This window comes from Vombatus ursinus, unplaced genomic scaffold (genome assembly GCF_900497805.2).
Source record: "Vombatus ursinus unplaced genomic scaffold, bare-nosed wombat genome assembly UNPS02004063.1, whole genome shotgun sequence".
NCBI classification, from domain to species: Eukaryota; Metazoa; Chordata; class Mammalia; order Diprotodontia; family Vombatidae; genus Vombatus; species Vombatus ursinus.
In genome coordinates, this window is record NW_020943841.1 from 518,256 (window position 1) to 533,486 (window position 15,231).

Sequence of the window (15,231 nt, forward strand, 5' to 3'; positions counted from 1 at the left end):
GAGAAATACAGAAGGAGATTGAAGCCCCCCAAATATTTCTCAGCCACAGGAAGGACAGAGCTGAGCTCTTGCCACCTCACACCGACACTCCCAGCCTTCAGTCATAACGCCCGTTCCTACAGCGGGGTAGGAGGAAGGAAATAAGCTTAGATTAAGCACCTACTATGTGCCAGGTACTGTGCTAAGCATCATTAGGGATAGCAGGGCAGGAAGATAGGCTTGCCCCAATTCCTGCCCCCAGTGCCCCCTGCCCATGCCCCCAGCTCACCTGACACTGCAGGCCCACTTGGATTCTGGGTTCAGTCGGCCTTTGCAGTGGAGTCCCTGATCAGCCTGTCCTCCCATTCCTGGCTGGGCACCTGCCACCTCCCTTCTGGTTGGGATTCAAAGCCAGCCTTTCCCCCTGCTACCCACCTTTCTCCACACCTTCATCCTCATCCACCTCAGCCCCACCCCTCCATAAGCCACTTCCCATTCCATCATGCCCTCTGGAACCTTGCTTGACTGTTAACAAACTTCACTTGTGCTAATGAAACCTGGCTGTCTTGGGAAGACGCTCTTATCTAGGGCCTCTTTCTCTAGCACTGGGTGCTTTTTCTCTCATGCCCACCCCAACACACTGAGCCTGGAGGAGTGAGCGACAAGCTTGGCTCCTTTTGCCATTGCCACTTGCAGACCCTCCCTTTGCCACCATCACTCATCCACTCATTGTTCTTGGAGGTTCACGCCGTCCATCTATGTTAGACTGCCCATGTCCTCGTCACAGTTAGCCTCCAGCCTCCAGGAGCTCAAGACCCGGATTTCAGTCTTCTACCTACACCTTGACCCCTGCCCTCATATTTTAAGCTTTCAGTATCCATGGCAGTGTCCCAGCAAATGCTCGGGCATCCCATTTGGCCAATGCTGGCTCCCTTGGCCCACATCTTCACTCCATCTCAGCCACCCATAAGTCTGCTGCCTCCATGAGCCAGAACCCTAAGATTCCTCTCCTTGATCAGAGCCCCCTCTTACTCCATTCCTTCTTCAACCTCACTCCTCCTAAAGCTGTTCTTTGACCATAATGTGACCTCAGGTCCCTCCCCCGTCCATGTTTTCACTGTCCATCACTCTTCCTCTGGCCTTACTTTCCTCCCTTCACAGTTTTGCCCCATGGTAGTTCACCTGTGCACTAGTCTCCCCTTTTGAAGCCCTTACCCTCTTGCTCCTTTGCCAGGCATGCTTTGGCAGACACTGATCCTGGGTCACCTCCACATCTGCCTTCTCTGTCCACATTCATGAGCTGCTGAAGAAAGCTATGCAACCTTGCAGATAAGGTTCCCTGCAAATTCACTCTCAGATCTCGGCTGGGCCCTCCCTCACTACCCTTCACAGAAATCCTTGTATTCCTCTTTAGTTGGCAGCTCTCTATCATGTTCTCTATGGCAGTTGTTATGAACTTTCTGTTCTCAACCCCCCTACAACACTGCCAGCTCCTCGTTTCCTCTTAGTAGAGGACCTGGACCCCTACTTTATTGAGCAAAGAGAGACTTTTCCGTCATCTTGAGCTATTTCTACCCTCCTCCATACTTAAAAACCCAACTCTGTCATCCCCCTGTTCTCTCCACAGAGGTCCCTGAGGTAGAGGTGGCCCCTTCTCCTTGCCAACTTCTCTGCTTCTGCTCTGGATCCTGTCCCCTCCCACCTCCTTTCAGAGCTGGGGGGGGAAGGGCTTCCATTATTTTCTCTTTTTCTCTCATCTTCAATCTTCCTTTCTCCAGTGGCTCCTTACCTGTCACCTATAAACGTGGCCACATCTCACATTACTACATTATAACTTCTCCATTACAAAAAGCCTTTACTTGGCTCTGACATCCCCTCAAACTATTAGCCCATATCTCTTCTCCCTTTAACCCAGCAAAGGGCTGTCTTTGCTCATTGTCTCTGTTTTCTCACCTCCCATTCCTCAATATACCTTATACTTTTTGGCTTCTGGCTCCATTACTTAACTGAAACAGCTTTTTCCAGTTATTGGCATTCCCTGAACTGCTAAAACTGATAGCCTTTTCTGGGTCCTCATCCTACTTTGACATTATTTCATCTTTTGGTACTATCCACCCCTCTCCCATGTCTTCTTTGACAGTGCTCTCCCTTGGTTCTCTGGCCCATCTAACCATTTTTTCTTCTGCTTTCAGTCACTATCCAGCTCCCATACTCTAAGCACGAACATCTCTCAAGGCTCTGTCCTGTAACACTTTTTCTTCTCTCACTATACTTTCAGCAATCGTAGCAGCTCCCATGGGTTCAGTGATCTCTATGTAGATGACTCCTAGAAACTCTCATTTTCTCCTGAGATTCTCTTACTTTTGCCAGCTGTATCTGCTTGGATGTCCCACCAGCATCAGAAATCCCGCCTATCTAATATAGGACTTTTTCGATATCTCCCCTTCATTTCTGTGGAAAGTACCATCATCCTTCTGGTCAGCCAGGTCTGCAACTTCAGTCATTCTTGGCCATTTCCTTCTCCCTCACTTCCCATTTGCCAAGTCTTGATGATTTCACCTCCTTGACATGTCTCACACGCACCTCTCTCTGCTTATGTTCAGGTCCTCTTCACTTCTCTTCTGGATTACAACAACATCCTCTTGGTCTCTCTCCCTTCTTAAATCCATCTTCCCCACAGCTGCCAAATTGATGTTCCTAAGACACAAGTCTGACCTTGTATCATCTTCTTATTCAAAACTGTCCCTATTATCTCTAAGATAAAACACAAAGTTAGTATTGAAAGCCCTTCCCAATCCAGCTTCCACCAGTCATTCCAGTCTTTCTGCATGTCATGCCCCTTCTCACACCCTGGCATCTAACCAGATTGACCTGCCAGCTCTTCTCCAACTGTAAGGTGTCATTTTCCATCTCCTGCCTTTACCTTTTCCTTGGCTGTCGTCCCTGCCTGGTATGCACTCTCCCCTCACCTCCACCTCTGAGACTGTCAGCTTCCCTCAGAGTCTCAGTTTACTTGCTATCTCCTATGTGAAGCTTTTCCTCCCCCCTCCCCCCACTACCCCTCTCCTCAGTTATTAATGCTCCCTCTTGAAACAACTTTGCATTCACTTACCTCCATGCATGCTCTATCACCTCCATGTTAAGTCACATGATATCACCCCTCCCAATAGTATGTAAGTTCCTTGAAGGCAAGAACTGTCTCATTTTCAACTTTGGGTCATGACTGCCAAGCATAGGGCTTTGTACAGAGTAGGGATTTAACAAATATTGAATTGAATTGAATTGAATTACCAGTGTCCTCCATACAGACTAATTACTAAACACCTGTGAAATGACATGTAGTCTACAATGTTAGTGGTAGAAAAACCACTGAGGGAGTCAGGACCTGGGCTCTGATCTCCTCTAAAGATAAGAACCAATTGGTCTTTGAGGACCTTTTCAAGGTCTAGATCCTCAGAACCTAAGGTGACTGAATGTGGAATCAGTCTACACAGTATCTCTGAGCCTCAGTTCCCTTTGTCTGTAAAATGGGGATAATCTATGCGCTTGCACTCCCTACCTCACAGAGATATTGTGTAGTTGTAAGGAATTCTTCTCAGTGAGCTGGAAGGAATCTTAGCTCATCTGCTTAGAGCCCCTCCTTTTGCAGCTGACGAAATCAGGACCCAAAGTGGGGGGCAGGGAGAGCTGATACCGGGTCCTGGCTCCCAGCCCATTCACCTCTCCATTACACTTGATGCACATGAATCATTTAATTAAGGAACGTTCCACTCTGATGATACTCGAGCACATGCACAGAAATAGCTGCAAGTGTCTGTCTTGATAGTGTCGAGGAAGGAAACAACTTGTTTCCATTTCCAAGTTCTCCAGCCCATTGGCAGGAGAAAGAACTGTCAGAAAGAACTGGTTTAGAGGAAAACCTGTGAGGAGTCATCCTGGGAAGGATTCCTGGATGGGATTTTTTTAAACAAAAGACAGTCTAGGGCAGATGAAAGAGGAAGTGGGTGCTATTGGATGGCTAGGCCCCAGGCTGGGAGCCTCAGGACGGCTGAGCACTTCTTTCTGTTTGGTGCCTTGCTGACCACTGGAAGTACTCCTCATTTGAAATAGCTTTTCTTTTTTTTTCTAAATAGTATTTTAATTTTTCTCCAGTTATACATAAAGGCAATTTTTAAGATTCATTTTTTTTTAAATTTGAGTTCCAAATTTTTCTCCCTCCCTTCCCTCCCCTCTTCCTACAATGGTAAGAAATCTGACATAGGTTATATATGTACTATCATGTGAAACACAAAATAGCCTTCCTTGCTTGGCTGACAAAGCCTCCTTCTTTCATGCCATTGCTAGCTCTTTCTGAATTCAATTCTCCCTACTGCAAACAGTAAACACTATGAGCTCCCTTTGCCTGGCTCTATAAGAATGAATTAATGACTGCCTAGGGAAGTCCAAGAACACACAGTGATTGTGTCCTAGGGTGGAGGGCACCAACTGGGAACAAGTTTACTCATGATAGTAAGTCCCCTGCGGTCCCTCTCCACTCCTGGATTTAGGACAGTTTCACCCACCATTAGGGCAGCCTTGCGGAGGAACTCCCAGACTGTCCTGAGAACTTAGACTGTTCTTGGCCAGCTTCCTAAGGAGCCTGACAAACACACCAGCTCTTAGATTTTAAGAGTTAGGAGGGCCCTTGGAGACCATGCAGTCCAACCTCTCTCCTTTTACGGATGACAATATGAGCAAGATCATACAGCCAGTGAGTGGCAGAGCTGAGATTTGAACTCAGATCCTCTGACTCCAGAACCAGCCCTCTTTCCATGCTGCCACTGTTAATCAAACCTGTACTTGTCACCAGGCATTGTGCTAAGTGGTAGGGTTACAATTACAGGCAAAAAGAAAGTCAGTGTCTGCCCTCAACTAGCTTACTTTCTGTTGGGGAAAAACAGTGTGTACAAAGGAGCTAGAGTGGTGAGAGAGGTGTCCTTGGTAGAAAGGTAGAAAAAGAATCTGCAGAGTTAAGGGCTGAGCCAGGTTTGAAGGGAGCATGGCCATCATGAGTGCTTCCCCAGCTGGAGGAAGAGGTTGTGGGGGTGGAGCCTCTGGCAGGGTAAAGGCCACAGGGTCAGTGGAGGAGGAAGAGGAGGAGGAGAAGTAAACAGTGGAATCCCTTAGGAATAGGGACTAGACCTGGGATTTCATTGGCATAGAGTACTACAGGTGAGAAAACCCCTACCAATTCAGAGACTCTACTTGCTCTGTAACCTGGGATCATTTCCAAAGGCCCTGGCACATATTGTGGGCTCATAGATTTTGAGCTGGAGCTGGCTCAATCCCCTCCTTCTCTAGAGGGGAGCTAAAATGACTTGCCCACAGTCCCACAGGTCAGGTGCTAAGCAGCATAGCTGGGATTCGAAGCCAGGAAGATAGCTACAGATCTAGTCCAAGAACCAGTATGTGTCAGAAGCAGAGCTTGAACCCAGGTTCTTCCTGGTTCCCATGCCACTTGTCCAGTCACACAAGGTACCCTGATTATTTGCTCAGAATCTGTTGAGCTCAGTGCATCAAGAGTGTAAGGCCCAAAATGCTGAGAAGTGCCTCCGAAGCCGTTTATGCGTCATGTAAATTCCTAGCCATGTGATCATCACTATGATCAAAAAAATTAACAACAAGCAACATTTGGATGGAGGTGTATGCTGGGAAGCTAGGGGTACACTGGGAAGGTGTTATTCAGTTCAGTTCATCAAGAGCACCGGGATGGACACTGGAAGAGAGACAAAATTTGGTTAAGGAGCCTCACTGTCAAATTCATGGAATCACATACGCACACGCACACGCACACACACCACTATAATAATGTGATTGCTCATTGTGAATATGTTTGAGAGGTATGAAACAAAGTCCTTTGTCTGGTTTGGTTTGGGGGGGCCATTTCATGGGCCAGATAAAACCCTGGACTGAACTCAGTTCCTGGCCCAGTTGATCCAAGGACGATCTCATGGTGCATGTTAATTACCAAATGTTCAGGACGGGAAGAGAAGACTCAGGTATTGAGCTCCTTGTACCAATTATCCGACTGATGTAGTGTTGAGGGCGGGGTGGGGGGGGGAGGTCAGAGTACTGTAACAGGCATCATGAAGGCTAAAATAGCCTGGACAGTCTGCTCCTGTAGTTGGCCCAGAGCCAATGCTATGAGCATGCTTGTCTTAGAAGAGATAGAGCACATTCAACACAAAACTCCCCATCACTGTTGGCAGAGAACGCAATCATTTGCTCATTTTCGAAGTAGAACATGCACAATCTGCCCTAGAGAGGAACTAGGCGAATCAGGTAGAGATGGAATTTATACCCCACAGAGCCGTCACTAGCTGTTTCTGTGCCTAGGGCAAGTCCCGGCAAATATACCCTGAAATCAACTTTGTACTTCATGATACAAAAATAATGTAAGACAAATTCAGTTGTGAGTGGGAGGAGGAATTAGTTACATTAGTGGCTCACAGATGGGTGTTATTAGCAATGCATCCCATCTGGTAGTTTCCTATTTTCATCAATTATTCTTTGTAACTAGGTGTTGAGCTCAGTTATTTCTATGCTTCTAAAGGAGTACATAGCTGTCAACATGTAAATATCACAGATTTCAGAATGTACACAATCTTTTTAAATGACCAGCCTACATTTTTGTTGTCTCTCAATTTTGGTGCCCTGGGGCAAAGCCCCAGTCACCCCACTTTAGTTAGGTCTCTAATACTGCAAAAGAACATGTAGATAAATTGTGAAAATTGTTCTTAATATGAACTGATGACAAAATGTTAGAATTCATATAATCTTTAATATGCTAAGTGGTGGGGAGATGGTGCCTAAAAATGTCAACTTTCTGTTTGAATCCTTGAGATTCGTCTAGACTTGGGATTTCATCAGTATAGGAACTCCCAGTATGGAAATGCCTTCCACAGATACTGAGTAATAACTTGGAAATTGACAAGGTGTCTCAAGGTTAACACCTATGGTATTTTCTCTATAGGTATAATATCCACATTTCTTCATGTGCACCCATTTGGAGCAAGTATTGAATACATTTGCTCTTATCTACAGCGTCTGGATACCAAGGTATTTAGGGGAGGGGAGGAAACTGGGATGGTGAGAAAAGGCTGTATTGGATACTTTGTAAATATACTGTCAGTGAAAAAGCCCTTTACATGTAATCAAAATGATCCCTTTTATCTTCTGTGATCCTCTCTATCTCTTATTTGGTCATGACTTCTGCTTTCCATAGATCCCAAAGGTAATTTCTTCCTTGCTCCTGTGATTTGTTTATGATGTTACCTTTTATCTCTATGTCATAGAGCCAATTGGAGCTTATCTTAGGATATGATGTCAGGTGTTAATCTAAACCTAATTTCTGCCAGATGGGGCAGCTAGGTGGTGCTGTAGTGGATAGAGCACCAGGCCTGGAGTCAGGAAGACCTGAGTTCAAATCCAGCCTCAGGGTTGGGTGACACTGGGCAAGTCACTTCACCCTGTTTGTCTCAGTTTCCTCCTCTGTAAAATGAACTGGAGAAGGAAATGACAAACCACTCCAATATCTTTGCCACGAATACCCTAAATAGGGTCACAAAGAGTTGGACACAACTGAGAAATGACTAAACAAGAACAATTTCTGCCAGACTGCTTTCCAATTTTCTCTGCAGTTTTTATCAGTTATTGCCTAACCCCAGGAGTAGCTAGAGTCTTTGAATTTATGGAAGACCAAGTGAGCAGAAACAGGAAAACAATCTAGACAATAACAACATTGTAAAAACGAACAAATTTGCAAACCTTAAGAACTCTAATCAGTGCAATGACCAACCGTGATTTCAGAGAACCAGTGATCAAGAATGCCAGAGAGGCGATGGCTCACGATGCAGAACGAGGCATGCATTTGGGGACGTGGCCAATGTGGGAAGCAGTTTTGCTTGACTAGGCATATTTGTTACAAGTGTTGTTTCTGTTTTTGTGTTTTATTTCCTGAGAGGCAGGGGAGGTGGGAGGTAGAGGAAACAAATGCTTGTTCAGTTCCAAGAATAACCAGATTGTCAGGATCCTACAACCTCTGGCAAGGCTTAGAAAGTAGAGTTAAGGGCACAGCTGTCCCTGACCTTGTGCCACAGCCATCATTGTCCCAATCCTTTGGTGTTTTCCATGCCCAAGTTGTCAGGCAGTTTGCATCACGGTCCAAGACACCAGGCACCTGTAGCAATACATCTTGCCCAAGGTTCCTAGACAAACAAGAAAAGCTCCGCAGTCAGCCAGACTCCCCAGAGACTCACTTGTCTGGGACTAGGAGATTTCACTTGGCTCTCTGGTTCTCTTTGCGTCAACGCATAAATCTCTGCCACAGCAGTATTATAGACCAGCCCAAACCCTTCTAAGAGGCCTGCTCCTTCCTTGTTTTTCCTGCTGCCTATGGGCAGCCTCAGAGTGGGAGCCCCACAAGTCGGCTGTCTTGCCCTCCTGATTATTGTGGCACCAGTCAGGTTTCCTCTAGTATATCTCCTGCTGTAGTAAAAATGACAGCTACAGAGCTGAGTACACAGAGAACTAGACTTGGAATCAGAAAGACCTGAGTTCAAATGCAGCCTCAGACCCTTGCTAGCTGTGTGACCCTGGGCAAGTCACTGAACTTTTGTCTGCCTCAGTTTCCTCAGTTGTAAAATGAAGAGGCTCGATGCCCTCTTCATTCCCTTCCAGCTCTAAAGTTGTGATCACATCATAACTGCAATTCAGAACTGTTGCTAAGCCATTAATATTAGAGGTATCGAGCTGTGGTGGAAAGAAAACCAGCCTCCAAGTCACGTGACCTGGTCCTGCCACCCTTCACGCTTCCCCTTTGGGAGCCTCAGTTTCCTCCTCTGTGAAGTGGAGACTGTAACTGCCCTGCATTCCTCATGGGGCAGTTGCTTTTCAAAACTTAAGCACTCAAGAAATGGGAGTTCTTACTAACAGAACGCAGACATTCCCGACCGGAGCCTCGATTCTAAGTCCCCTCCAGTGGAGGCACAGGTTAAATCTGAAATAGCCAAGCAGCAGGTGGCCGAGAGCCAGCATGGGCTACGGGCTGGACAGACTGCCTCCAGATAATCAACAATTGACTGTTTAATTGTTACTCATCTCATGATTAGGTTAAGGGACAACGTGATGTAGAGGTCTTAGTGAGGGGGAGACCTCTGGATTTGGAGTCAGAACACCTGGGTTCCAGTCTTGTATCTGCTAGATACTACCTATGTGACCTTAAGGAGCCCTCTTTCCCTCTCCAGGCCTCAGTTTCCTCTCCTGTCAAGGGAAGGGGGTGGGGCAGCCTGGATTTAAATCCTGCTTCTGACATTTGCTAGCAGTGTGACCCTGGGTAAATCATTTCATCATTCCCAACCTTAGTGTCCTCATTTGGAAAACCAGGGAGTTGTACTCAGTGGCCTCTGAGATCCCTTCTAGCTCCCTCTCTGCAAAATTTCTCTGCATCTGTTGGGCAAGGGATGGACCTGTGATCTCATTGGATTAGGGAACTCTCCATTGAGGAAAGTCCCTCCACCAATGCAGGTTGGGGTCTTCCCTGCAACTTCTAGAGGTGTTTAGAGCACCGAAGTTAAGTGACTTAATTGGCACAGAGTAGGCACTTCCTGAATGTTTATTGATTGATTGGTTGAATAACACTAGTCCAGGGTCACAGAGTATAAAGGTGTCAGAGGCATGATTTGAACCCAGGTCTTTCTGATTTCAAGGTCTCTGCCTATGAACCTATAGCAAAGAGAAATGTTACTTTTTCCAGTAAGTCAAGGGAATCATAGGTTTAGAACTGGAAGGGTTCTTGAAGGCCATCTAGCACAACTCCCTCATTTTACAAATGGGTAAACTAAGGCCTCGGAGGGTGAAACGTCTTGCCCCAGGTCATATAGATATTAAGTAGCAGAGTTGGGATTCACATGCAGATCCTCTGGCTCCCAGTCCAACCCTCTTTCAGTTCACTTCAGTGGAAAGGGGGCTTTGTAGTAGGTGCCCCAGCAGTATGTATGGATCCCTGAAGCATCAGTGGCAGAAGTGGGCCCCACAGAGACTGTCTTCCTGTCGCCATCTTCACCTTGGTCCATTTCCGTAACTCTGTTTGCTGTATGATCCAGGTAGAACTAGAGTCTCTCTTCATTTCTTTTTTTTTCCTTCCTTTTTAAAAAAGGTTTTTCTTTTTTATTATGAACTTAACAAACATCAACCAACACAAAGATTTCAATATACAAAGAACAAAAAAAGAGCATATACAAAACTACCAACTTTTGTTACATACAGTGGAGGAGTTTTTAAGCATATATTACATTTAACATGGCAGTAACAAAACTGCCATATTCTCCCTTTCCAAACCTCCTTCTGTTTTCTCTGTGTGTTCCTTTTCTTTTTTTGCATCTCTATCACTACCCACCAACTCACCCTCCAAAAAACCCCTATTCCTAACAAATAATTATAGTCAAGCAAAAAAAAAAAATCAACACATTGGCCATTTCTGAAAATGAATGTTTCATTTTGTACCTGTAGTCAATCACCTTGACCAAGAGGTGGGAGGCTAGTTTCAGCATTAGCCTTCTGAAATTCTGATCTTTCCATTTCTTCCTTGGTGTTTGGGGTGCCCAGCAATGTCACCCCAGGGGATGTAGACCAGTATTCCAGGGGCAAGGGAAGTATTTTCTGGTTGGGTTTTCTGTGCATAAATCAACGGGCCTCACTCTGTTGCCTGTGTATCTCCCCCATCCTGGAGTTCTATTTGCAAAGAGCAAAGCATCTCAGAAATGCCCCCAGCCTGCCCATTTTGTACCTTTTTTATGCTTAGCAGCACTCTCTTTTCAACTCCTCAAGTGCCAAGTTTATTCATGGCTTCCCATCTCCTCTTCTCTCCTTGCTACTAAAATCTCTTCAGATTTCCATTCGAAGTCAGGTGCAAATGGCCAGTAATGGCTTAAAGTACTATCGGCATTTTAACAAGGCTCAGAACCAGAGCATGGAAAATAGGAGCACTCTGGGTGTAAGGAACAGCTTTGCAATCATCAGCACGGGCCCCACGTGGAATAGGCCCCCCCATCACCAGAGAGCACTTCTGGGAGTCTGGTTCCATTTTGATTGGGCCTATTATTGGGGGGGACTTTCTATTCAGGTATGGTTTGAACTGGATGGCCCTTGAGGTCCCCTCTGTCCCCTCCAGCGTGGAGGTGGCTGGGGTTCTGCAAGCCCAGTAGTGGTGTCAATGAGCTTTGCTTAGCCAGGAGCACAGAGCTGACTCCCGTGATACTGTTCTACTGTTCTCTCGCCCTTAGATTTGCACCAGCGAAGTGGAAACTCTCATGAGCCGCCTTCAGTGCACCTTTAAGCAGGAGATGACCGGGGTTGGAGCTAGCCTGGAGAAAAGGTGGAAGTTTTGTGGCTTTGATGGTCTCAAGATGACTTAATCTCCTTCCCTTTCACCACCCAAGATCCTGGGGAAAACAGTTATCCAAACCTGGGAAGTGATAAAAATCTATGTATTGTTTTTGTTGGTTTTCGTTTGGTTTTTTTTGTGATTGTTATGTAGAATTCGCTTTAGCCTTTTAGCTCCCCTTATGGAATTTATTGTAACAAGTGTGGATTATAGATAGCACAGCACCTTCTGCTAAAGGCCCTCGACAGACTGGCTCCAACCTTAAGTGTGGCCATTTCTCTCCCTTGGTGAGTTGGTTGGTTGACTTTTTTGAATGAAAACTTTCAGATGCTCGAAAAAAAATTACACTTGGGGTGTCTACTGTGTCTATGCCACTGTTCTCAAGCCTTGACATTTTCTTTCTTTTTTTTAAGCACACTGTTACTGGAAATGTTTTGACAATTTGTATGTGATGTGTTTTTCCAAAATCTTTTCATCTTATAAACATTTCTCTTCTCACGAGGAGCCGTTGGTAGAACTTCCAACACCTGAATCGTCTTTCCCCTCGGTAATGCTGCAGGAGGCAAGCCAGCCTAAACTCGGGCACCGGCAAGGGCACACACACACACACACACACACACACACACACACACACACACATGCAGGCACGTACACGTACACACACACACACACAAGTGTTTGGTAGAGATGCTTAATCTTGCCCATCTTTTGAAGACAGACCATGGTTCGTTCATAGGTTACTTTGGGTTTGTTTTTGTTTGTTTTAACAGAACAGTCATGAGCCAGAAGTTGACATATTTTCCAAAGTGGTTCTTCCTTCTCTATTAGGTAGCTTATTTCATAATTTACAAGGAAAACTAAATTTAAAAAAAAAAAAGGTCCAATGTATTGGCATCAGCAGCAGCCTAATCTGGCTGACAAGTTTACATAGTCTTCAGCATCATTATGTAAATAATCTGCTTCTAAAGGTGGGCGTATTTCATTTTCTACAAACTAGACAAAAAATGCCAACATCAGTAATGGGATTTATTTTCATATTCACTCTGCTCCAGCCTTTCACAGAATCAGTAAGCCCTTTCCTCCTGACATCAGTGTGCCAATCAAGAGCTCACCCACTGCTGCAAATATTGTGTTTACTTCCTGTTCAATGTTTCCAAAGAGATGCTCTGAGTATCACTAGCTCATTGTACTTTCACAAAAGGACCAGGGTTTCCTCAGTACTGGGGGGAGGGGGCAGCTTGTGCCCCTGAGACAGGGCCCTCCAGGCTGCCAGGACCTCCTGCAGTTTGCATTTGAGGGTCTGGTTCAGAAGTTCTGCTTAGTTGTTTAATGGAGACAGGTTGGGGCTGAACATCCAGAGACAAATAGGTCTGGCCTCTTACGTGGTGCTTTTTTTTTTTCGAAATCAAGCATCCCTGCCCTTTAATACTGGCTTAAAATAGTGTGCTTGTGTCTGCAAAGAACATGAGGAGTATTTCAGGAAAATACCTTGTAAACGAGATGTCAGTACTGTTTCCAGTTGTATTTTTCAAATAATAAAACAAAAAAATTTTATGCCATCTTTTGGTGTCATGTCTGAACTCATTTGCACTGTCCAGATAGGAGGTCCCACATTCCATTTCTAGCTCATCAGGTATGTTGTAGATCTTACCTATCCCTCTTTGGACACTGAAAGTAGGGCTTCTCCCTCAGGTGCCCTTCTGGGCCACGAAGAGGAAGGATTAGTACTGCATTGGCAAGATAAGTAAGTAATATCGATATCATGCTTCCAGAGAGGAGTAGAGAGAGGCCGCAGCCATGCATTTGACCTGGAGCCTTCCGTGTCCTGCTGAGCTCAATCTCTGGCCTCCTTCAGGAATGGGAGAGATGCCTTCCACTTAATGATTAACATACCCTACACATCCCAGTGTTTCTGAAGTCTTAAATTCAACTGGTCTAAAACGGAATTCATTATCTTTTCCCCAAACCCTCCTGCCTTCCAAACTTCCCTATTACTGTTGAACGCAATATTGGGACACCGCTCCCAAGTACCGCGATCCTCCCAGTCCTCCAGGCTCACGACCTAGGAGCCATGCTGAATCAGGCTCACAATCAGAGTCTGGAGGCTGGATTCAAACCCAGTTCTTTCTGATCCCAAGTCCACCCCTATATTCAGTACACCACAGCAAAACAATTCTTTTTCCCATGGATCCATGAATTCTGTGAATCTCAGATCCTGGGGTGAGGCCACAAAAAGCAGCTTCAGAGAGCTGTAAGGCCACAGCCCACATCCTGTGGGCTTCTCTGGAGAATGACCATCATTCCGATCCACAAGCCAATGCCCCCACCGGCTTTGGGGTTAGTGATGTAGGAAGGCCCATCTCTGGGGGCACAGATTTAGAGACGATTTTAAGGGAGATTTTGGGCTTATAAACCCAGAGAAGACCACACCTGCTACCTCCAAATATCTGAAAAGCTGTGTTCTGCTTGTCCCCTGAAGGACAGCCCTAGGATCCCTAGAGGGAAGGTACGGGAGTCAGACAACAGTCAACAAATATTTGTTTGGCTCTTACCACATGCCAGGCACTGTGCTGAGTACTGGAGACACAAAGAAAGGCAACAGACAATTCCTGCCCTCAAGGAACTTCTAGTCTAATAAGGGAGAAGACATGCAAACAACCCTGTACAAACAAGCTACAGCCAAGGTAAAAGGGAGATGATCAGAGGGCAAAGTCAAGAGAGAGAGGTAAGGAGGGAGAGTATTCCAGGCATAGGGGCAGCCATTGTTGGGACGGGGAGTGTAATGTTCCAGGAACAAGGCCAGCGTCACCAGAGGAGGTAGGGAGGGGTGAAGTGTAAGAAAACTGGAAAGATGACAAGGGCCGAGATATGAAGGCCTTTGGATACCAGAGGATTTTATATTTGATCCTGGGGGCAATAGGAAGTCACTGGAGTTGACTGAACAGAGGGTGACATGGTCAGATATACCCTTTAGGAAGATCAATTTGACAGCTGAGGAGGATGGACTGGAGTGCAGAGAGACTAGGGAGAGGCAGAGCCACCAGCAGGCTGACCTGGGCCTGATGTAAGGAGGCATTTCCTAACCCTGAGAAGTAGCAGAAATACGTAAAGCTGACCTCCAAAATTCTGGCTTGGAAGCCCAAAAGGAGAGAGCCCAGGCAGGAAGCTGAGAGTAAGAAAAGGCTTGGAGACTGTTGGGGTCCTCTCTGTGAAGATTACAAGTATGGTACCCATCCCCCAACAGTACTCTCTGCAAAGAGCCAGCAGTCCATTTTTTGAACCCGGCTTGTGCCTAAGCCAGCTGCCTAGTAGGTGGTGCAGTAGGTCAAGCACTGGGCCTGGAGTTAGGAAGACCTGAATTCAAATCCAGCCTCATGTATTTCCTAGCTGGTGACCCTGGGGAAGTCACTTCACCTCTGTCTGCCTAGGTTTCCTCAACTGTAAAATGGGAATCATAATAGTACCTACCTCCCAAGATTGTTGTGAAGATCAAATAAGATAATATTTGTAAAGTGCTTAGCACAGTGCCTGGCACTCCCTTCCTTCCTCCTTTACTCCCTTCTTTCCTCCTTCCTTCTTTCTTTCCCTCCTTTCCTCCTTCCTTCTTTCCCTCCTTCCTCCCCTCTTTCCCCCTTCCTCTTCTCTTTCCCCCTTCCTTCCTCCCTCCTTTACTCCCTTCTTTCCTCCTTCCTTTCTTTCTCTTTCCTCCTTCCTTCCTCCCTTCTTCCTTCCTTCCTCCTTCCTTCTTTCCCTCATTCTTCCCTTCTTTCTCCCTTCCTTCCTCCCTCCTTTAATCCCTTCTTTCCTCCTTCCTTCCTCCCTCCTTCCTT

At 46.0% G+C, this 15,231-nt stretch overlaps 1 protein-coding gene across 4 annotated transcripts in view; it reads left to right on the plus strand.

Moving 5' to 3' along the window:
• Positions 1 to 12,950, plus strand: part of ENOX2 (ecto-NOX disulfide-thiol exchanger 2) — a 307,163-nt gene extending 294,213 nt beyond the window's left edge. For all 4 annotated transcript variants that reach the window (XM_027876196.1, XM_027876204.1, XM_027876222.1 and 1 more), the window contains 2 exons: positions 6,992 to 7,077; positions 11,301 to 12,950. In XM_027876196.1, coding sequence (XP_027731997.1) covers positions 6,992 to 7,077; positions 11,301 to 11,432 — 218 coding nt within the window. In that variant the 3' untranslated portion in view covers positions 11,433 to 12,950. The remainder of the gene's footprint in view (positions 1 to 6,991; positions 7,078 to 11,300) is intronic.
• The last annotated feature ends 2,281 nt before the right edge of the window (positions 12,951 to 15,231 follow it).